Source organism: Ictidomys tridecemlineatus, chromosome 7 (genome assembly GCF_052094955.1).
Source record: "Ictidomys tridecemlineatus isolate mIctTri1 chromosome 7, mIctTri1.hap1, whole genome shotgun sequence".
NCBI classification, from domain to species: domain Eukaryota; kingdom Metazoa; phylum Chordata; class Mammalia; order Rodentia; family Sciuridae; genus Ictidomys; species Ictidomys tridecemlineatus.
In genome coordinates, this window is record NC_135483.1 from 173033400 (window position 1) to 173058614 (window position 25215).

A 25215-nucleotide genomic window follows, 5' to 3' on the forward strand; every position below is an offset into this window, starting at 1 on the left:
TTTTATGTAATCCTATTTGTCAATTTTTGCTTGTTTCCTGAGCTGTTGGATCTCTAACATAAAATTATTGCCTATGCCTATATCTCGAAGTGTCTCCCCTATGTTTTTATCTACTAAAGTTTCTGCTCTTATGTTAAAGTCTTTGGTCCATTTCAAATTGACTTGTGTACAGGGGAAGAAATAGGGATCTAGTTCAGTCTTTTACATGTGGATATCCAGTTTTTCCAGCACCATTTGTTAAAGAGGCTGTCTTTTCTCCAAAATGTGTGTTTTTGGCAACTTTGTCAAGAATCAGATGGCTGTAGATGCGTGGGTTTATTTCTGAATCCTCTATTTTATTCCATTTGGCTTTGTGTCCGTTTTTATGCCAATACCATTGCTGTTTTTGTTACTATGGCTTTGGAGCATATTTTGAAATCAGGTGTTGTGATGCCTCCAGCATTGCTCTTTTTGCTCAAGATTGCTTTAACTATTCTGGTGTGTGTTTATTTTGTAGTTCTTTTTATTTTGTCGTTATGTTTTGTTACCTCCTTTGGAATTTTAGGATTATTTTTTCCAGTTCTGTGAAAAATGATATGGGTATTTTGACAGGAATTGCACTGAGTCTGTAGCTCACTTTTGGCAATATGGCCATTTTAGAAATATTAACTTTCCCAATCCATGAACATGGGAAATCATTCCGTCTTCTTTTTTCTTTTTTTTTTTTTTCTTTTTTCAGTGTTTTAACAATTTCATTATAAAAGTCTCTCAGCTTCTGGGTTAGGTTTATTCCTATGATTTTATTTGTTTTTTTTTCTTATTTTTTTTCTTTTATGTGGCTATTGTGAATGGAATTCTTTTCTCAGCAAGTTGATTATTGGTATATAGAAAAGCTATTGACTTTTGTTTGTTAAATTTGAATGGTACTACTTTGATGAATTTGTTTATTAGTTCTAACAATAGTCTTTTGATACAGTGTTTTGGATTTTCTATGTATAAGCAAATATAAGAAAACAGAGATAATTTAACTTCCTCCTTTCCTATTTTATACTTTTTATTTCTCTACCCTATTTGCTCTACTAAAATTTCTAATACTTATGAAATATGAATGGTCAGAATGGACACATTTGACCTGTCCCTGCTCTTAGAGAAAAAGCTTTTAGTTTTCCTCCAATATAGCATGAGAGTGGCTATGGGTTTGTCATCATTAGCCTGTATTGTATGATATTTTATTTCTTGTGTATTTATTTATATATTTATTTATTATAAGAGCCTTTATTATATGAGGCATGATCTACTAAACCTAATTTATTAGGGGCTTTCATCATGAAAGGATGTTGAATTTTTATGCATTTATCAAAATGTCTGCTGTTGTTAGATGAAATAATATATAATGTCAGATCCATTTGATCTAGAGCATAATTTATTCTGATGTTTCTTTGTTGATTTGGGGGGGCATCTTGATACTTGTGAGAGTGTGTTATGGAAGTTACCCATTATTATGCTTTGGATCCCATCTCTCCTATTATGTGTAGTAGTGTTTCTTTTATAAAATTGGGTGTGCCAACATTTTTATTTATTTATTTATTTTTGTCATTGACAGAATTTTATTTTATTTATTTGTATGTGATGCTGAGAATTGAACCCATCGCCTCACGCATGCTAAGCAAGCGTGCTAAAACTGAGCCACAACCCCAGCCTGGTACATATATTTATAATCATTTTATTTTAATGAATAAATTGTTCTCTTGATCAATAAACTGTGACCTTCCTTGTCTGTTGTTTTAAAGTATTTTGTCAATTATAGATAAAGCTAATCCTTCTTGTTTTCAGATTCTATTTGCCTGGAATATCATTTTTATTCTTTCACTTTCAGTCTATGTCTATATTTTCAGATGAGGTGAGTTTCTTCTAGAAGAATATTTCTCTTAGAATATGAAAGAACAAACAAGGCTCATCGTGGGAGAAAATTCCCATTTATTGAGGGCATTATTTTGTTTTCCCTTCCAGGACTTGAAATACATCATTCTTTTTAAAAATATATTAGTTTTTAGTTGTAGTTGGACACAATACCTTTATTTTACTTATTTATTTTTATGTGGTGCTGAGGATCGAACCCAAGGTCTTGCACATGCAAGGTGAGCACTCTACCGCTGAGCCACAACCCCAGCCCCTGGAAATACATCATTCTATACCCTTTTGGGCTTTAGAGTTTCTGCTAAAAAATCTGATGTTAATCTGTTTAAGTGTGACATGATGCTTTTTTCTTGTATATTCTTTCTTTATCCTGCACTTTTGGCAATTAAACTATAACCTGTCATGGAGAGTTCTTTCCTGTTTATGTCTCTTTGGGGCTCTAAATGCCTCCTGTACCTAAATGCCTAAATGTTCACATCTTTCCCAAAATGTGGGAAATTTTCTGCTGTTATTTTATTTAATAGTCCTTCTCCCTCATCTATATCAATTGTGCATAAGTTCAGACTTTCAAGTGTGTCCCAGAGATCTTGTACAAATTATTGTTTATAATTTATTTATTTTTCTTTATTGCTCTATGTGATATTTCATCAGACTTGTCTTCAGGTTCTGATATTCATCTGTTTGATCTTTTTTTGTCAGTGAGACTTGGTTTGGTTGGTTGTTTGTTTTTGATTTCTTAGCTTCTCATTTCCAAGAATTTGGTTTGATAATTTTTTAAAATCTTTCTTTATTGAATTTCTCATTCATTTCCTTCTTGTCCTTCTTAATTCAATATTTTTTTCTGTATTCTCTTAAAAGTCATTAAGCCTTGAAAAAATCATTCTTTTGAGTTCTTTATCTACCATTTCATTCATTTTGCTATCTTTGGAATGGGCCACTACAGAATTACAAATTTGGGGATAAGTCTTATTACCTTGTTTTCTCATGTTTCTTGTATTTCTACACTGAGGTTTATACATATGTTGAGGTGGATATCTTTTCCAGTTTTAAGCAAAAACTTTCTTAATAAGCAGTCTTCTCTTGATGATATGCCTTGTAGTGTTGTATGTTGTGTAGTGTTAATTCCAGTTGGACTTCATTGTGTTATCTCCCTGTAGTTTGGCTGTGACTGGTAGATTTTGACACAATACATAGTGTATTAGACCTTGAGGGGATCCACTTCCTCTTTAGGTCTCACAAGAGTAGAGTCCCTCTGGTAATTTAGGTTTGTGGGGTATAGCCAGCAAAGTATGTGAAGTGTACCCTCTGTGGTAACTCCCACTGTGGGAGTGGAAGTCCCTATCTATGGGCACTGTTGATATTGGTTCTATTACTTGAAAGTGATTCTACTAATAGCTGTTCCCATCATGGGGAAAGTCTGAAAGCTTTTATCTTCTATTTAGACACTTGAGAGACTCCTAGTGTTTCTTCACATGTAAAGTGGGAGCCAAGATCAGAGTTCCCTTCTGTGGCACTCATATCCAACAAGGTGAGGTGTGGGACCAACCAATGCTGAGGACCTTTGTAGATATAGTATTTACCACTGTTGTGTTATTGCCTTTTGCTGTTATGGATGTGACTGTCTAGGAGTAAAACATCAAACTGCCCTAGCTGTGCCTCCTCGTGGATATGGCATTGGGGGGTGGGAGGCTTACGTCTCACTTATGACTTTCAGTTAAAATATCCACCAACATTAAGGTGGGACAAACTTGTGGCTGGAGTTTAGTGCAGTTTCTCTCAGCTGAGCTGAGGATACATCTTAGTGGAGTGAAGTTCTGGGCTCAATCTGCAGTACTGAAAAAAAAAGAAATATATGAGAACAACCAAATCACAGCAGCAGTGAGCAACAACAACAGGAAAGAAAGGGTAGGAAAATAAAACACAGAATAAAATTAGGAGGTAAACAAAAGAAAGTAACAAGAATAGTTAAAAAGTAGAAATCAAAAACAAAGAAGAAGGAAGAAAAAAAAAACAAAGTGTAAGACAATAGGTAGAGTCTAAAACAAGATAACCAAAGGAAAATTTAAAAACAGGATAAAGCAAGCAGGAGAAAAATGAAAAGGAGGGAAAGGGAAAAAAGATTAAAAATAACAACCATAAAGAGGGGGGAAAGGCAAAAAAAAAAAGATCAAAGTCTAGGGGTAATGCCCCCAATACTTTCTGTTTTGGAGTTGGCCAGGTGACTGGCAGAAGTGATTTGTGGCTGCAGTTATTTGGAGTTTGGCACACGGGAAAGCTAGCAGGGAATATGGAACTGGCTAGGGAATGGTCTTCTTTATAATTCTCTGGGGTTACAAGCTCTGAAGGCCTGGCCAACATTGGGGCTGTGGCACATTAACGAGCTGTAGGTGGAAAAAGAGGGTATGGGGCTAAAATATCTGTCCTGGGAAGGGTGGTGGTGAGTTCCATATAATCTGGCCACCCATTCTCCCAGAGGATTCTAAACTTGGATACCATGCAAAATTTCAAAGAAATGAAAAGAAAAAAAATGCTATGACTGAGCATGTTGTAAGTCTGCCTGTACTTACTATATTTGTATCATTTTAATCTGAACATGTTAGAGGTGAAGCTGTAGTGCATTTAAATATGATTTATTTCTGAGATGAATATTTTTATTTGTCTTTTTATATTTTGTCAAAAAGAACTTTAGAATAATATACAGCTATGAATTATAGGTTGAATAGCACAGTCACCTAAAAAATTCTTATACAGTCTAATGCGGTAGGTTGTTACCAATGAAGTCAGTGCTGCTACCTGGATTCTCTTTTTAGGTCCTAACCCAGTCCCTGTTCTCAAAGATTGGTAAAAGATATACCAATAGAATAGATACTGGTGTCTTTGACTTCTCCTTGCCAATCTCTGTGGCAAATTCTAAGGTCGTTCTCAGATTATGTCTCTGGTCTTAGCTTTTCAGTATGGGGCAAACCATGTATTAGATCTTATTGCTGAAAATTTTCAATAAAAACCATAATATAATAATAATTGGTAGCATTAATTAAGCACTTCCAAGTTGCCTGAAGTTATGTTTTACTTCTATTAATCCAGTCTTAACAATAACCTAACACCTGCTTGTTTCATATTCCATGTCGTCGTCCATCTGAAATAACATAGGATGGACCCACCAACTGCCTTTATTACTTGTTAATTAGCCTTGGTGTGTGATGCAGAAGGAGTCATATTATTATAAATCTTAGATATTTTACAATCAACCTAGTGGAAAAAAAGCATGAAACAGATATCTGGTGTTCAGCTTAGTTTTTTTCAAGTGCTATCATTCACCTTTCCCTCAGGATGGCATAGAAGATAAAGTGTAGGAAAACAAGATTGTAGGCAGTTTATCAACAAATATTTAATCTTAGAACTCCTCAGCATTTATCAGCAAACATATGGATTCTACATGAAATTCTGATACTTTTAGGGACTAAATCGAGTTTCTGTGGCACTGATATGGATAGTAATAGTATAAGACATTATTGAACCTACATGGAAAAGAGAGACAATATTCATGTACTTGACTATATTGTTTAATTGGTTGTTTTAGACTTTTATTCCTCTTTGGATATGTAGCAACATAAAATTATAAGCCCAGTGTTTCTGTTGATCTGCCACATTACATGATGATAGGGCAGAACAAAGAAAACATTCTAGAACTATCTGTGCCAAGTGCATTATAAAAATGGAGATCTGCCTATCTGGCATACCATGAAATTTTTCTTTAGACTTTCCAAGCCTTCAGTGTTTTCTTTCATCATTGTTGACAGTATTTAATGCTACCAATAACAACTCTAATCAGTGACTACTTCTGTGTTTTGTGATCTTTCTAATATTGTAAAGTTTAGCACACATATCTGAAGTACCTAGATATTAAGTCATTCAGTTACTTTTCTGAGAGCTTGAGTACTGTGAGTTCAGAAGTATTTACCACATATTCACACTCTGCCTACTGCCCCAAATCCGTCTCTATAATGATCTGAGAGGAAAGAAAATTAAGCAAGTATACTTCTCTCCTCAGCCATCAATGAATGCCAAGGAGTAATCTAAAATAAGCATTAAAAGGCAACTTTGAGGGCTGGGGTTGTAGCTCAGTGGTGGAGCACTTGCATAGTATGTGTGAAGCACTGGGTTCAATTCTCAGCACCATGTAAAAATTAATTAATTAATGAAGGTCCATCAACAACTAAAATTATTTTTTTTAAAAAAAGGCAACTTTGAGATGTTGATAAACTGGCTAAGGACTAGATGTTTTCACAACATGAAGTAGTTTTTTTGGGGGGGTTGTTTTTGTTTCTACTACAGACGGTGGGTCATTTTAAAGACTCTTCAGATATTTCTGCCTCATTCAAGTAGGAGTTGATACAACAGAGAATACCTTGGTCCCTTCAAGGTAGAATAACAGCAGTTTGTCTCCTAATGGGACTCCATCCATTTACCAAAAATATCCTGGTCACAGGAAGTGAAAGGTCACTTGTGAGAATGTCATGTGACCTATCAACTTGGTCACCTTCATCTTTATTTCAATCACTCTACCAGTGGTGTTTTGTTTGTATATTGCTGTCACCTCCTGTTCTTTTCAGAATTCCTAGGCAGTAGGCTTAGCTGAGCACCACCAGCCTTTCAAACTTTGGTGTATCAGAGTCACCTGTTAAAATGCTGATTTGCAAGTCCCACACCTAAAAATTTCTAGTTTATTTTATCCCTATTGGAAGGCATTGGTTGGAAACACTTCAAGACACATTGGAAGGGATGACCACCAAAGAGCTTTTCAGTTTCATATCTTTGCAACTTTTTTGAATGTGTTGCAATAATTTATCTTAAATATATTTATATATCATATATTTTCTTTTATTCTACTAGCTCTTATTTAGGTCTAGTCATTTGTTTTACTTGGTGTTATTTTTCATGTACTCTCAATGGAGCTGGAACTTGAGTTCTATTTCTTCTGCCAAATTCTATATCTATGAAAATTAAGTTCAAAATCATTCTCCTCCTGCCTATTGAGCTCATGTTGATTAAACATCCACAGCTGGTAGAACCTTCCTCTCTATATTTACCTTGAGGTAGAGAGTTGGTGATTAACATTCAACATTTAACATTCAACATTTAACATTCATTTAATATTCAACAAATATTTGAAATCCAATTTACGACAACTAAATAATGCTTTGGTGATTTTGTATATCACCATCATATTTTGGTTGTACACATCTAACTTTTGAATAACACTTTTCAGACTTTGAAGGAAAAATATGAAAAATTCTGATTTATTTTTAGGTAGGTAGAAAAATTGGGAAATGGCTTCTTTCTTAATACAATGTATTTCAGATTTAGATCCTTAGTCCTGGATTTGTTTAGAGAAATAAACTTATCAATAACTCAGAAAGATGGCAGAGCTTTTTTTTCTGAGCATCTGTTTTTTCCTTATCCTTTGCAAAGAGTGGAGGGAATGTGAGACAGATGTACCTTATTTTCTTGTCTACAAGCCCTGAGGGCATATGTACTCAGGAACAATCTTTGGTACAGTTAAAACAGATATATCTATTGGCTATTTGCTCTTAAGTACAGAAAATGCAGGAACTAGTAGGGCATATCAAACTACTTTTTTCATGTTCAATAATATCCAGATAATCCAATGATAGATGAAAGTACTTTAAAAAAAATAGCTTATAAGTGCTTTATGCTTTAATACACCCCCAGTTTTATAACCCTTATTGGAATCCAGAAAATCTGAGTTATCTGACCATTTCCAATGTAAGTTATTTGTCACTTTAAAGCTATCATTGTCTTATTAGCAACATTTTCTTGAATTGGTAATTAAAGTATTATTTCAAACCAAGTAATGTTGTTTATTACAATGTATCAGATTTTTTGCTACAGTTTGTTAATATATAAGCTATCTGAAAGGTCTGACATATTAAAGTTTATAAAACAATTTGTGTAGGAAATATTGATATCCATTTTGTATTTTCTTCACTTTCTATACGTGAATAACATAAGGGCTACAGTGTACTAAATAATACCTAATTTTCTTTAAAAACGCCCTAAGTAAAATGTTGAAAGATAGTGTGTAGTCATTATTTATTTGTGGCGTACATTCTGGCTTCCGGAAAGATTTGATATGTTTTATAATTAAATTATAATAAAGAATATAACACGGTACCAAAGATTTAGAATGAAATAAGTGCCAAAGATGTAGAATGAGGTAATTACTTTAGTTAAATATTTAAACTTTCTGATAATTCAGGGAAATTGTGAAACAGATTTATTCCCTGATTATCTAAGAATTATCAGAAATAGCAATATATATATGATCAAACATTTTATTTCTAAATTTCAGTATAAATTAATTTGCTATGTAGATCCTTAATTCAAGGGACAATCATAAAAAAGAGTTTTAAACAGTGGTGGCAGACATTTGGGCTGCCTACAGGCAAATCCAAATTTTTCTCTCACACACACAAAGTATGAATTCATTTGTATCTGGAAATATACTCAAACAAAACCCTGGAGTTTTGAAACACAGAGCAAATAATATTAGGTATGAAAAATTTTAAAAAGCAGATCCATTTCAAATCTCAAAAATTTCAAATCTCTAAAAATCTGGTAATAGCAGCAATGGTGGACAGACCTGCCCACAAGCAACAGAATGGGTCTCTAAGCATGTTTTAATTAGCATGCTATATAAAAATTTTTTCTAAGTAAGTTGAAAACTGGGATATTTGTTCTAAAGCATGAATTGAGTTTTGCCATGGTACCCGTGTTTTATATTGAGATGATATTTTTTCCTTTTTTAATCTGTTCTTTTGTTGTGCTTCAGTTCTTTTATTTGCTTTCTCTTCTATAGCTTCTATTAAATTATACCTAGAATTAACTAAGAGAGTGACTACTAAGACTCATAACTCATGATACTAAACCTTCTATCAGTGTTAGAGAAAAGCATTTGCTTTACTCTGCGTTATCAAACATGTATGTTCGATAATGTGTAAGTGGATGATGACCTAATAGTACTCATTCACTCCTATTAGGCATGGGCTAATTAGGTGCAAGACGAGATTTTTGATCACTGAGAAATCTGTTCTTGTTGTTTTTATTTACTTTGAATATCTAGTGACTAGAATGCTTAGAGTTGAACATGGGTTAAAGAACAATCCTGAATCTTTACAGATCCATCCTCTTATACTCAGATGATGCTTTTTAGGCAACAAATTTCATTTATTTGTCATTAGTATTAAGTGAAATCAATATACCTAAAAACAAAATGGAAGAACTTGACATATATTAAATAAACTGGGAACTAATTCATACACCATTCAACTTATAATTTAATCTGTACAGAGTCTGGTTATAGCAATTTTATTATGCTGATATAAGATGATATAGGTTCAATATTTAATAGGTTGGAAGTCTAACCAATGCAGAGCTTCATAGTGTGGCTCGGGTCACTGAAATCAAATAATAACAACAGATCAACAAACATGAAAGAATCATATTTTCCATTAGTGAGATGAATCAGAGTGCAGTAGTGTCCAGTGGTCCATAGGTTGGGATAAAAGCATGCTTGCTTTGGCCAAGAACAGAACTAGATCTGAGGCTTATTGAGGGGGGAAACTGGAGTTTTAAGAACTGAAAGTTTAACTTTTGATAAAGAGTTAAGTCTGTGCTTAAAGAACTATGAAATATGAACAGAATTGTTTAACAACAAATAATAGTGATGATTGAAGCAATGCAAACTCTAGCAAGAAATCTTCTAAAATGATATTGATTTAATAGATGGCTAGACTATGTACATTTCAAAAGATTAACAAACTAGAAAGTGATATCTGGTACATTTAGGGAATATCATTTAATTAGACTTATTGGAGACTCAGATGATGCTTTTTAGGCAACAAATTTCATTTATTTGTCATTAGTAGTAAGTGACATCAATGTGAATAGCCATTTCTTTCTTCTTCCAAAATTAGTTTTTGTTTATTGATTAATTAGGGTTAAAAAATTCAAAGCTCTAATGCATTAAACTCCTAGGAATTCACTTTATAAATGCTTAGTCTCTTGAAAATAAATGATCCCAACTGTGTAAGTGGATGATGACCTAATAGTACTCACTCACTCCTATTAGGCATTGGCTAATTGGGTGCAAGATGAGATTTTGATCACTGAGAAATCTGTTCCAAAGAACCCTGGGGAATAGGGAACACAGACAAATTTAGCAGAGATTTGCAAGTGCTCTTGTTGTTTTTATTTACTTTGAATATCTAGTGACTAGAATGCTCAGATTTGAACATGGGTTAAAGAACAATCCTGAATCTTTACAGATCCATCCTTTTAGAGATGTTCACAAATGTGGGGTCATGAAATGGTTCTGCAAACTGGTTTGGGAGGCTTTGTGCATCACTGAGAATGAATATCCATCAGCACATCCAAAGCTCTCAGAAGGTTCTCCGAACGCTTATATGTGTAGCTCAGCATCTCCCAAGCTTATCTGATCATGTTACTGTGTGGTCTTCCTCCCCCAAACACATAACCCAAAACTAATCATGAAAAAAAAGGTTAAATTTCAGTAGAAAAATATCCTATGATTTATTTTTCCAGTACTTCCCAAACCTGGGAAGATCAAGGTCATAAAGAATCTAAGGAGACGTGAAAGCTAAATGTAGTGTTCTAGGTGGGATCCTGAAAACAAAAATGATGCTAGCTAAAAATAAGGGTGTCTAAATAAACTACAGATTTGTTAATAATAAGGTATTGATGTTGGCTCATTAATTATAGTAAATTTACCATTCTAGTGCAAGGTGTTCAAAACTGGAGACATTGTATGCAGTGGGTTCTATTTACAATATTCATTTCACACATAAAATACATTATACTACATAAGAATATGGAAACTTTAATTCTGATGAAGGAAAGTTAAAGAAATTGATGCATATAGATTAGGATGCTGAGGGAGTTAAGTCCATCAATAAAATATTGTAATCCAGAAGTCACAATTTATGTCCATCTCTTAGACATATGAAGATACCGTAGTGAGTCAAAAAACACCACCTTTAGGCTCTCAAAATAAATATTTTGATATTTCATTTGAAGACAATGGCAGAGTAGAGTGTAGGATACTGCAGAATTGCCTTTACAAAAGATGAACCTACTTTTCCACCTGTGTATATGGTGAGGATAATTCTGAAGATACATTCTTCTCATCAGGCTTCATTTCTGGGACATTTGCTATGCCTGTCTAGGGATGTTCTTTCAGTCCTATGCAATATCTGGAGACAGATTTACAAGTATCTCTCTTTGTTGTACTTGAACAAATTTTCCAGCTACTACGTCAACAATCCCAGAAAATCTACTTAAAATGTTTTATAGGCACTGACTGGTAGTACAAAGGATGGCTGTACTACAATCAGGAAAATAATGACAAATGCCATAACTATTATTTACTCATCAAGATCAGAACAGGGATTGTGTTGAACCCTATTTTATTCTGTTTTAACTTTGTAACAAGTCAACTAGGCTTTGATACCCTCATTTTACAGAAAACACAACTCTCCTGTGGGTACTGTTCTTGGCACACTGTTGGTGATGAAGGGATTCTCCCTGATTTGTTCACAAGCCCTTCAACTGATGTCTTAAGAACTAACTTTTACGTCTTATTAACATATGTTCTTAGGGAATATAAATAGGATGCATTTGGGAAATAATTTGGGGAGAGGTTTGTTGTTGTAATTAAGTTTTTTTTGATGAATGAACTCATCTAGCTCTTCCTGCTATGAATAGAAAGCAGAGCAAGCTAAGGACTCACCAAGAAACAGGTGCTTCTTAGAAACCTGGTAGAGAGGCCTCCCTTCGTACAAGCTTAATTTATTTGTGGTGCCTTTAATTTATTTGTGAAGCTTGATAGTGAGAAATAGCTTGTCTTAATGCCATTTTTGTTTACCTGTTTGGAGGTCTTTGCTTTGGTTACTGTTTTGAAAAACATAAAGTGTTCTTAATTTCCATCAGAGATAGTCGTTGCCTATGTTGTCACTCTTATGAGTACAATAAGCCATCAATGAGGCTACATCACTGACAACAGCTTTCCAAACTGAGTGTTGAATCACCTCTCATCAGTTACATCTCTAAACTTAGTAGCATCAGCATAAAAAGAAGGTCGTGCAATATCTGCCATTCACTTAGCATTTATAGAACACCCCTTCCACAGCTGCTTCATTTTTTTCCCTATAATTTACAGTTTCCTATTATGTGTCAATGATTTCACTTTTTCAGATCTTATTTGACTTAGCTTCCAAATAATGCCATCGGATAAGGACATGGGTCTAATGCTCTATTTTAATCCATTCTCTCTGCAAGATTTATGTTAATAAAAAATGTCATTTCCTCTTTATAGATAGGGTTAAGGAAAGTTCGTTGACAATTAAGTCAAAACTATCTTTCAGTTCACTGTATTCAGAAAAGGATATACATCTCTAGCTTGAGTTTAATGCATTTGAAACTGCAATGTTGACCACTGTCTTTTTCCCTATGCAGAAGGATTTCTTGATTCTACCATGCTGTCAGTATTCAATACCACACGTCAATGGGCATTAATTAAAGATGTATCCTTAGATGTTAAACGTTGGGTTTGACATTTGTAGCCATGATGGTGATCTTATATTAAAAGAACAAATATTTCAGCAATGGTCTGTAAAACCCAACGTCTGTACAATGGCAAATTCTTGATGTTAAAAGAGGGTTATCGAAAATGTCTTTTCAACTATAGAAAACCACTGAATTTGCTACACATTTTCCCTATCTTGATAAAACTAATGTCGGGTCAGATTTGCTCAAAGCCATGACCATTTTTCCTCTTCCCAATTACAGGAGAAATTACAGGGCTTTGAAGAATGGCAGACGAACGGAAAGATGAAGCCAAGGCGCCGCACTGGACCTCGGCTCAGCTCACAGAGGCTTCTGCACATCCACATCCACCTGAGATGAAGGACCAAGGCGGGGCAGGGGAAGGACTTGTCCGAAGCGCCAATGGATTCCCATACAGAGAGGATGAAGAGGGCACCTTTGGAGAGCATGGGTCACAGGGCACCTACTCAGATACCAAAGAGAATGGGATCAATGGAGAGCTGACCTCAGCTGACAGAGAAACAGCAGGTAAGCAAGGGACCTCTACTCTGGGCTTTGCAGTCCTTTTCGTGTGAAAGTGAATTAATTTGCAATGTTGGTCTTCTTTCACTAGTACTAGAGCTGAAATTTTGGCCAAGGAGGAGAAATGGATACCAAAAGGAGAGAAAAATCATGATAATTAGGCTAACTTTCCCCAGACTAGTTGTATTCTCCGCCTCCTTTACCTGTTTAATTTTTACCCCTTTAATTTGTATATACAAATGGTTCCATGTATGCATATTTTGCTAAAAATTCTCATCATTTTAGCTCATTAAAAGGAAACTTCAGTTTCTTTTTGATTCCCTCAAATAACTTTGGATCTAAATTCAGTGGATTTGGGGGGACAGAAGAAATGTAAAATCTAAGCCTTCAAAAGAGAAAGCAAAAAGAAAAGAAAGGAAAGAAAACATACATGTACAGATATAGGAATCATTCATACTTTCTCAGATTTTTTAAAAAGTAATGTTCAGATGCTTCAGAGAGAACATTAATATAATCTACTCAGAAACACATCTTTTCTAAGTATGATTCCTGCCAGAAATCACTCTAGCATTGATGGTATTATCATTAGTGGCATTGCCACCAGTGGTGTAGAGGAACATTTGCCCACACTAAAGTGTTCTTCATCATAATTTTCCTTTGTTCTATAATTCAGAATTCAATGTATTTGAATTCAGTAACTTGCAGACAGCAACCTACCCTGCAAAAGAGTAAGTGTACTTCAAGTAGTAGGAAAGGCTCTCCTTCAAAATCATCCCTTTCTTATATCAAGATTTGTTTTCTGTACTCCAGCAACTAATTTACAACACAGAGTGACTGCACATTCTCTTCAAAAAATTTACTTAAGGGAGTGGGGTAGCTCAGTGGTACAGTGTGTACTTAGCATGCACAAGTCCTGGAGTTTGACTCCAAGTACCACAGCACTCACCCATATATACATATATGTTCATAGACCTGTATATATGTATAAATATAGGCATATTTAAATTTTAATAGGGAACCATAGTAGGCATTTCCAATAATAGAGGAGAAATTACATACATGTTTTCAACCCAAACTTTGGTATGATTTTAAGCTAATTTCCCTCTAAAAATAACAGGCCAACTGTTGAATCCAGAAAATATGTATTGTGTAAAGCTATAGGAAAAGGAAAATACATGATTTTGTTTCCTCAGACCTACAAAGAACATTCTAGTGATAAGTTAATGTGCAATTAAATTTTTCTCCAAACTCTAGTTTAATAAAATAACAATTTTTATCATTGATGTTTTATAGATAACTATTTCATGGATCATGTAATAAAAATCATCCACTAAAAGGAAATGATGTTAAATCTCAAATATGGGCTTTAAAAAATGCTATCCCTTGAGGACGGAGACTTTGAGGTGATAATTTTACAGAGAACCCAGCAATTATAAACCAACCCGTTCTTTTCTTGTTCACATACAGTCTCTCAGTGTACTGCATGTTTTTCTCTGAAAAGGACAATCCTCAAGACACTACTAACAGGGGGCACTTCCCAGTGACTCAGGTCCTTAGCTCTATGTCATGGTTTCTGGGTCATTACTGGTTGAGTATAAAAATCTTTACTTTCCTTCTTTGCTTTAGTTCTCTCTTCATTTTTAGAAGTAAATCTTTTCTCCAGTTGTTTCTTTTTATTCATTTCACTGCACAGGATTGCATGATCCATGAGTTGCAAACATCAGGTCATTTTTCCTTGCCTTCCTTCATGAGGGTGAACCTACTTCAACAAAGGATCTTACCCTATTCTCCCTCATTCACCTTTCCCATTGAGAAAATCATTTATGGGCCATATTATTTTTAAAGATACAACTGACAGTCCATTCATTTTTTATCTTTTGCACTGAGTTCAGGATTTCTTTGGGAACCAGAGAATGTTAGAAAACAGAATTTTAAATTGTATTCCTTTTCAACTTACTTCTTTATAGATACTGTCTCCTTCCATACAGCTAGTCCATAGAAAAAGAAGTGGAATTGTGTTTTGGACCATAAATAGTGATCTATTAAGATTTTTTTTTCCTATCATTAAGTGTCCTCTGTTTTAGGGGGTGCTGGGTATTGAACCCATGGCCTTACTTAATGCTAAGCAAGAGCTGTACCACTAAACCGCAAGCCCAGCTCTACAGTGTGCTTTATAAAAGCCATGTCACAGAAGCATGAAGAAATAAATGTGAAACTATGCAGAACCTAGCCCCTTAGGAAAGCTCTTGTTATATTAAGGACAAAGCATCATTTTAAATTGGTTTCCAAAGCGTGAATAATAAGAGTAATGGCTTGAAATAATCCCTTCCTCTCTTTTCCACTTTATTAAAGAAAGCAAGAAGAATGCAGTTGGTCCCTACAGAGTTCCAACTTGGAGAGACAATTAGATACCTCATCTTTTAAGTTTCTTACCCAGAAGCAGGGCCCAAACTCATGTGAGAATTCACAATGAAATAACATAGTGTTGCTTATAAAAGGGCAGAAGAACTGATGAATAAAACCTGTAAAATTTTGACTGGAAAATCATTTTAGAAAGTGGAAAATAAAAAAGTAACCTTTCAAATGACATTTTAAGGACATGAAACAACAATTAATTTCTGTAATCTTTGTGCACATGACTTGGCAATGTGGCTGGTCTCACTCCATTGAGTTCTCATTGTCTACAATATCAGGTCCTATCTGTCCTGTATCTATTTATAAGATCTTTTGAATATAGCCTCTTCTTGTAGCCAACACCAGAGTTTGCAAACAAAGCAGTTCTGTATTTCTTTTTTTTTTTTTAGTTCTGTATTTCTTACCTTTCTCTGTAAAACACCATCATTTTACTGCTGCTCACTTTTCAACTATAGAATGGAAAAGATTTTCTAATTCTCTATTCATCCTTCAAGACTTGCTTAAAGAACTATTGTGGAAATACAGTCGCCCTCTGTCTCAGTGGGTTCCACATACACAGATAAAACCAACTGTGCACCAAAAATAGTTTTAAAAGCTTGCATCTGTACCAAACATGTATATTTTTTGTTTGTTTGTTTTTTATGTGTGTGTGTGGGTTTTTTGTTGTTGTTGTTGTTGTTGTTCTTGGGATTGAACTCAGGGCACTTAACCAATGAGCCACATCCCTAGCTTTTTTTTATATTTTATTTAGAGAACTAAGTTGCTTAGGCTGGCTTGCTAAGTTTCTAAGGCTGGCTTTGAACTTATGATCCTCCTGCCTCTGTCCTGAGTCAGTGGGATTATAAGCATGTACCACCACATCCAGCTCTTAGACTTTTTTACTATTAATATTTCCAAAGTAATAGACTATTTACATAGTATTTACATTGTTATAGGTATTATATGCAATCTAGAACTTAATTAAAGTGTTTGGGAAGATGTATGTAGGTTATATACAAATATTATGCTATTTTCTATAAGGGACCTGAACATCCACAGAGTTTTGTTCCTATCATTAGGATCTTCCTTTTAATGCACAGAATGATTACATAACTTTCCCAGGGTTACACAGTAAGGGGAACTGCATTGTGACCACCAGTACTCAGAAATCCAGTGCCTCTTCTTTCTTCTGAACTCTCCTATCCCTAAGAAGCGGTGAGGGGCTTTTTCTATGGTTTATCATTTTTTCTTAATTCTATTAATGTGCTGCTGACTTTGAAAGCTTTCAAGACTCTTTTGGATGAGAGTGTTTTTGCTTTGTTTTTTTTCTTCACTTAACTCCCACAATTAATTTTGTAAATGTCAGGATTTGTCCTTTATTAGAAAATACTAATGGAATCTGTTCATTCTCTATCATATAGTTGTAGAAAAAAATGACAGAAAAGAGGAAGGGACCAGGAAGATGACTTTTTACAGTCATCCCCTTTACAGATTTAGTCATCCATCCAAAGTCACATGATAAACACAAGAATCAATACCTCTTGGCTGGCAGACAGACCATGCTCTTTCCATGACCCCACTTGCAGATTTGGAATAGCACAGCCCTTTGCAGCAGTTATCTGTTAAAGACAAAGAGGACAGTTCTTCTATTGCAGCATTTATGCACCTGTAAGCATCACATAAAATCACAACTTTATTCCCAGTTTTTAGCCTGAGTGAAGAAAGAAAGGAAGCAGTTCTAAGATGTGTCTAGATGCTGAAACACTGAGGTATTAAAATCAGGCTTTGGTGATTTTGACTGTCCTCGGTTACAAGGTTTTGAACACTACTAGTAAGAAATACTAGTCACCAGGTAAAGTGGCTTTTTGACCATCAAAAGCTGGTGCCCCGGGTATCTTCGAGTCAATGAAAAGTTTGAAAGGCATTTATTCAGTTTACACTCCAGGATTCTCCAAGAGCCCTTTGTTTTCCCAACATTTGGGGCAGACTCTTTAGATACTTCCTGTCCAAGAGCTGAAAGCTGTCACCTCCTCAGAACTTCTAAAGGACCTGGGTTTCTATAGCCTGGTCCTGCATGTTAAAGCCCACATGACTGAAGCAGCATAGCGATAAAGAGATAGATATTATATGTTTATTGTTGCTGATGTTATCGGTAGAAAACAGAAAGCATGATTGAGGAAAAGTTTGGTACCTCTCACATACAAAGGGTAAAGTATGTTTTAAGCTTCTCTCCATTCCCCTTTTTCAGTCTTAGAAAATTCATACTGCCTTTTCTTACTCTTCTTCTCTCCTGCCTCCATTGCTAGACTTGAGATTTCCCAATAAAAGTCAGCATCCTACTTAAAATATGACCTATTGTTTGTTTCTAATCTCTCATCGATTTATGCAGAGCAAAATAGTACAAAGCCATTTCTCCTGCAAAATGACTAAAGCCATCCACACCACCCCCAGAGGCAAATAAGCAGGCTAGCCTCACAATACAAGAGGTTGCAGGTTTTCTTCTCCTTGTTGCCATGCCAACCACTCCTTGCTCTGGCTGCCATTTCCCTGAGCTCCGCAGTGAGAGGAGTGTGCAGAGCCGAGTTATTTAGCATTCAAGGGTGGATCTGCAGAAAACTACACGGCCTCACTGCGAAGCATCTGGGCCTGGCAACACCGACAGATGAGGACAGAAAATGGGCATCTTTTCAGTGTTTTCCTTCTGAAGGTTAGGCATTGGGGGCTAGAAAGAGTGAGAAAGGCAAGGATTGTTTTGTTTGTTTGTTTTTAAAGGCAGTTTCATGAGGTTTGCATTTATCATCTTTGCTTTAGCCTGTGTGGTTTCTCTACCAGATGAATGAAGCAGGTTTGGGTATTAGCTCCTATCAAAATATGTGGCTTGTCATGTTGATGAGTAGAAGCATCTGAGCCTAATTCAGTGCTAACTTACATGGTTATTATCATGAAGAACTGTGTCTGTTGCTCTTGATAAGGAATGAGCTTGAGTACAGCAGGTGTTGTCAGATACAACTTTTGATGTTTTACAAATGAAGGGTTTTTTTTGTTGTTGTTGTTTAATATGTGGTAGTTCATCCCCTAAAATCAATTTGTGCTCTTCAGTCAAAGGCATAGTAGGATGACATTGTTCTAAGCCAGTGATATTGAATCAAAATCTGAGAAAAACGTGGTTTCTCAAGTCTTGTTTCAATTAAAACCAATGACTCAACAAATTGACGTATGATTTTATTCCTTGGAAAATTTAATTGCCTACAAACTCTTCAAGTTGTGAAGAGCAAGGCTCTGAACACTCTACAATATGATGTTTTAAAACTAAGGTTAATTTGTATATACATTTACCCCCATGTATGTTCTTAAAGAAAACGCCTTCCATGCACTACGGAAATCAGTCTCGTCTCTTGTCTTGCTTTGTGCTAAATAACAATCACATCACCAGACTAAACTAAGTATTTTTATCAAACTCTTAGGCCCACCGACACTTCAAAAAATTATTTTGTTGAATTTGATTCTTACCAATGCAACAGATTTGTGCTAAGAACAATTCAGGTGTGTTTGTACAAATTATTCTGTGTGGGTTGTTTTAAAGTGTAAACTTAATTTAATCATCATTATATATTTTTTTTAATTTGACCCTTCCCCTAATCCTGTGTTTTCCAAGATCATACAACTTTTCTCCTCTTCTATTAGCTATTATCTTTTGCCATATTTTTTTAAATGTTTTCCAGTTTGGGGAGGTTTAAAAAAATCTCTATGTAAAGGAAAATCTTCCGTTTGTGACATCTTTTTAGCTTTTAGTGAACAAGATGAAAATAATCAGTACTGGAAGTGAGTCTTATGGGATTAATTTCTAGATTGCCTAAGCATTTGTTTGGTCAAGATTACACACACATTTTATTTGTCTCTTGTTATAATATTTATGAGTATTCTCTCCTTCAAAAGAGAAAAAAACAGGGAAAATTTTGATTATAGTTTTGAGCAAATAAATTGCTCAGATATCTGAAGAATACGTTCATCATCAAACAATAGTATGTTTTTGAAAAGTGTGATTAAAGTGTCCATATTTGTATATATAAATATGCAAATATATGCTGTTTTGTTATATTTGTATGTATACAGACATGTGTACAGCTTTGATTATACTGCCAGTTTTTATCTGAGAAAAATATTCCCACTGTATGCCAAATGCCACCTTGAGGCCCTGCTTTGGGTTTGATCTTATTGCGGTCAGGAGGTTATGAAGCCGACGGGGAGTGCAGAGTAGTTATCACTCCTCTTTTTCCTCCAGGAGCTACTGAGAGACATTGGCTCTGCTTCAATGCGTCAGGCCTTTTTCTCTCTCATTCCTTCACACTTCACTGCTCCTCAGCACATTACCTAAAGCACGTGCTTTGACTGTCAGGGGAGTCTGGAAGTGCATATCAGGAGCAGATTAACAGAACAACTGGTGCTGCCTTGCAAACCTGGTAGCATTGTCTGACCTGGCATCATGAGTCCTGGAGGGGAAAAGATACTGAACCGTGTGCTGCTGGCTCACCGGGCAGAGAGTCTCACAGATGAGTCATCATTCAGCAGCACTCAAAAAATATAGTGCAAACCCAGCCCAGCTGATGAGCAAAGAGAGGGGAAAGTAGACATCCCCGGCTGTCCTGCAACCTGTAAGGAATGTGCGAGTGCTAAGCAATTATTTAGAACATGGAAATGTCTGAATTTACAGTCAACTTCAGGATACTGAAAACTTAGGAAGGCATTGGACAAAGGTAGATAAGAAGGGAAAAATCTAGACCCAGAGAAAAACCTTCTTTGTTAGAGATGATTCAGCTTCAGCAACCTGAAAAATAGACTGGTTTTTCTGTCTACATGTTCTATTTGGAAACAGGTCAAGGCTGCACAGGCACATAAGCAACCCTGATTCCTACATACACATCTCCAGCATGAATGTTCAGACCTCTGATTGTACTGAAATCTTCCCTTCTATGACACAATTAAATTTTACCCAGAAAATTTTGGGTGGTTCCATTCACATGCACCATTGTGCAGCAAGCAATAGAAAAACATGTTGGAAGGGACAATCCTACAGAAGAGGTTCTTAGAAGTCCGCCATCAAAGGGGCAGAGCACCTACTGATCTGATCATCAGAAATGAGTCTCTTTTTTCTTGAACGTCCCTGAGTACCATGTTTAGATCTTGCTAAAAGCATTGATTATAGTGAACATTTGCCTGGGATTACTCATTGCTTGTTTTTATCCCAGTCACTGGATTGTAAATGCTTTGAGATAGAAGCAGTGCTCTATTCATCTTTCTGTTCCTTAGTATATAATGCAGAACCTATTTATTGTAGATACTAATAAATATTTCTTGAATTAATGTAGAGAAAGACTTAGGATCCATGTACAGTTTTGACAATGGAAATCACAGACAAAATGGTGCTACAAAAATTATACCGATGTGAGCACTACATTAACAGGAAAGGTTGTGTTAGAAAAGAATGCTGGAAATGAAGAGGCAAATGGAGGAACTTTGAGAGGAGGCTTGAGTTCCAATTAAAGACTCTAGTCTGTTGGTTGGAACTGACAAGAATTAAATAGGAACTCCAGAGTACTGTAGTGAAAGGATATAGTGGAAGACTTGAGGCTGTCTGAAAGTGGGAGAGAGCTTTGCAAGTGAAGAAAATAGATCCCTGACCAAAGATGGTGGAAAGACATATAGAGACTTTCCTCTTTCTTCTTCTCCTTCTTCTTCTCCTCTTCCTTCTGCTCCTTCTTCTTTTGATGATTATGAAAATTACTGAACTGAAAAGAATATTAAAAAAAAACAGGATAAATGGCCTGACTGACATCTTTAACCTAATAGCAAAGAAACATGGATGTTGAATAACTTTTCATATCCATCCCTGCAAAATTGAGCTCAATGTAATAATTGTCCTGAATTGAAAATGCCACTGAAAACATCACAAATGGAACTCTAAACTGCATGTTCTTTTGGCATTCTGGCTATGAGGATTGCTTTGCTGTTCTGGGTCAGGAGCTCAGCAAATCTCATTTCTAATAAATGGACAAACTGAACCTTAAAGCAAATAGATGTTCTTGGACTTGTCATGGACTTAATTATCCTCCTTTAAAGGAGTAAAACAATATTGTCTTGGAGAGATATCTTGTACCTTATTTTTTGAGGTCAACCTGAACAAAAATATCACCAATGCCTTTTTTCCCCTCTATTTCATCTTTGAGTCTATAAAATAATTTGCAAACAGTAAGTTTTTAGTTAGTAAACAGCATTTCCATACTGAATTAGTAAGCAAAATATACATATTAACTATAAGAAAAATGTTTTGATTCAATTAGGTATGCTTATATTGTCTCATTATTTTAAAAAGCTTCCCAAGATCCATAGTTCTATTTTTTTAGTATATCAGAATAGAATGCTTCCATTTATATTTTCTAATTCTAATAATTAAGAATTTCAACATTTCAAAGACTTCTTGTCTAAGAAGACCAGTAGTAAAAGTAATAAGAGTAAGAATAATGAACAACTATTATTTTATAAGCAATTAAAAAGTTGTTGCGTCCCTGGTGGGAGTGGTGGCATAAGCCTGTAATCCCAGCAGTTTGGGAAGCTGAAGAAGGAGGATCCAGAGTTCAAAGTCAGCCTCAACAAAAGTGAGGCACTAAACAACTCAGTGAGACCCTGTCTCTAAATAAAATAGAAAATAGGGCTGGGGATGTGGGTCAGTGGTCAAGTGCCCCTGAGTTCAATCCCCAGTACCCACCTCTCAAAAATGTTGTAAGTCAGTTCATTAAGTAGTTTTCCTCCTTATTATATTTTGTATCTTTTAAGGGCCATGTTCATTTTTATCTGTCTTTTAAAATTGGCTCTCAAGCTTTCATTAGCTTGAAAAATAGAGGTTTGTGACCAAAGCATTGAAAAGATTAGACTGGGGCTGGAGGTGTAGCTCAGTGGTAAAACACTTGTATATATGAGGCCCTGGGTTCAATCCCCAGCACCAAAAGAAAAAAAAAAAAAAGAGAGAGAGATTGGAATAAACTTGTTATCCTTGGAGCTTCACTGGAATACAACATGAATACTCACATAAGGAAAGTGGCTGTTTTCAATTCTTCTGTTGTAGTTATTAGTCTCTCCATGTTGCCCAAGGCTGGCCTGGAACTCCTGGGCTCAGGGGATGTCTTGACTCTGCCCCTCTAGTAGCTGGGACTATAGGCACACACCCCTGCACCATGAAGAATTGGCTCTTTCTTTCTTTCTTTCTTTCTTTCTTTCTTTCTTTCTTTCTTTCTTTCTTTCTTTCTTTCTTTCTTTCTTTCTTTTTTTATTTCTTTCTTCCTTTTTCTCTTTTTAAATGCACTAACTTGACATAGAATCACAAAACATGTAAGATATTTTCCCCCAGGCTATTTCTCACCTAATTCTTGTAAGTACTGAATATAGTAAGAAAAGAAGCAAAGAATTGAGTTGGAAGCAGATATGGTAATCACTGAAAAAAGAAAAATCACATTTTAGGACAAAAATTTCATTAAATCAGGATAACAATGGTCCCCTGCCCTCATCAGTAATATTTGCCATCTGCTGAAGAAAAAAAAACTCCAGTGCTTGAAATCTTTTGTGGGCTGTATATGATTTGCACATTTGATCCAAATCTACTTAAAACGGTGTTCAAGAATTTGGCTATTTTAGGGACATTAGATTTCACTACTTAAAGTTATACTGAAGCTATGTTAGCTGATAATTACTATCTTATGAATGGAATCACTGGATAAATTTGAATTTAATTTTTAACATAAAGAAAAAATATTCTTCCAAAATGTTTCATTTTAAAAGTACATTTAGAAAATATTGAACATTTTTTTTCAATTTTAACCAGAAATGTTGAGTCTCCTGAACCTTGAATAATATTGTTCCAGCTCTCCCCTATGTTCTCTGATGCAAGTGGATGTGGAAAAACCTACATAAATACAAGTGTTTATCTTCACAGATCTGTGAGGCAAATGACAATTTGTAAGCATGCTGAAATATTTTGGAGACTCTATTGATTAAAATGTTGAGGTATTTATTTTGTTGTATGAAATTTCAGATAAGACATTTTGGTGAACAAGTGACTGCATTAAAACCGTGCTCCTTTTCACTTTTGATTCTCTTCTCGTTGCTGCCACTATTTTGTTGCATTTACCAATTTTTCTGGGGGAGGGGTGGATGTAACTAAACTATTGGATGTTATATAAAAAGAAAAAAGACCTTTCTGAGTCTCTTTACATTGCTGCTCATAGTTTCAGCCAAAAGTCTTCATAATCAATTTTGTTTCCAATTTTTCTAATGAAAGCATCTTCCTTGTGTTTTTATTGTGACTTTTATTTAACTACATTATTAAATAATAATAGAAAGATGGCTTGAATATATATTGAGAGAGAGAGGGAGAGAGAGAGAGAGAGAGAGAGAGAGAGAGAGAGAGAGAGAGAGAGAGAGAGAGAGAGAGAAGAAACCACAAAGTCCCCTGGCTTCATGGAATCTTTACTTTTACAAACAATTTATCTTTAGAAAAATAAATACAAACTATTAACTTGTAGGAAAAATTTTTGAGTGGTAGGAGGTCTGTATAAAGGTTGGGAAGGAGTGATTGATCAACTAAGAAAAGGGAATGAAAATGAATCAGAGAAACCAAACAAGTTTTAGGAGTATTCTTAGAACCAGGAACTGGTCAGTGGCTTCATAGTCAAGCTGCTGTATATGAAATGTGAAAATTGTAATTTTGTTTTGAAAAAACACAGGTCCAGGGCTGGGGGTATAGCACTGTGGTAGATCGCTTGCCTAGCATGAGGAAAACCCTGTGTTCAAACCCTAGTACTACATAAAACAAAATTGAAGCAAACAAGGGTATAAATCCTAATTTAGAAAATGTCCTTATATGGTCAGGAAAAATCCACATGCTTTTTCATAAATCATCACCAATATATTTTCTTACAAAAATTTCAGGACCTTTTTATGAAATCTGATTTTCCTTATCCTCCCAAAGCTCCATTTATCTCTTGCATGTGATTTCTACTTCTCAAGCCAAATGAAGCTTTGTGTTTATCAACAAAGCCTAGTGCATGGCTATAATAACATCTGCTCTCTGGGACCAGCCCTAAGCAACTTAGGAAGTAAATAAAACATGTCTTAAGCACTTTCCCATCAGCTTCCCCAATCCCATCTTTTAATTTTCTACAGGATGTCAGTGGTCACATGCTTATATTCCTGTCTCTATCCTTCGACCCCACTGCAAAGCCCAGTTGCCTTGCCCTATAGCATCCTGTTCTTGCATTTTTTATTTTACCATTCCATCAAAATGTATCCATTTTTGCAGGAATCCTACAATAAAACAACCAGAGCTGTTTCAATAATGAGTTACAGCTTAATACTTTTAGAGAACATTTGCATTCTGATATAAAACTTCAGTGTCTTTGAAAAAGGAGTGAATATATTGGTAGTTATAGATATAAAGTAGATGGTGCCTAAAATTATAAGTATTTCTAGGGGAATGGTTGTTATTGATGAAAGCCAAGATACAGAGGACAAAAACAGTAATATAGTATAGAAAAACAAACAATATTGAAGCAAAGTCATCAAATGTAAATTTTTATTTCAACAGATCTTACAGAGATATTTTCTAAAGTAGAACTTCTGTTATCTGCAAATTTATGAAGATAACTTTAAGGCTGATAATACTTGTTTCTTGTTTGTCTTGCATAATAAACCTTTTATTTGTTACAGTTA

At 35.2% G+C, this 25215-nt stretch overlaps 1 protein-coding gene across 34 annotated transcripts in view; it reads left to right on the forward strand.

Moving 5' to 3' along the window:
• The window catches only part of Map2 (microtubule associated protein 2), a 276655-nt gene that overhangs the window by 193963 nt on the left and 57477 nt on the right, over positions 1–25215 (forward strand). For 33 of the 34 annotated variants that reach the window (XM_078017934.1, XM_078017937.1, XM_078017935.1 and 30 more), the window contains one exon: positions 12784–13068. In XM_078017934.1, the coding sequence (XP_077874060.1) occupies positions 12807–13068 (262 nt within the window). In that variant the 5' untranslated portion in view covers positions 12784–12806. Of the gene's footprint in view, positions 1–12783; positions 13069–18050; positions 18164–25215 lie in introns of those variants that run through there. The other variant, XM_040294841.2, reaches the window with a different exon arrangement.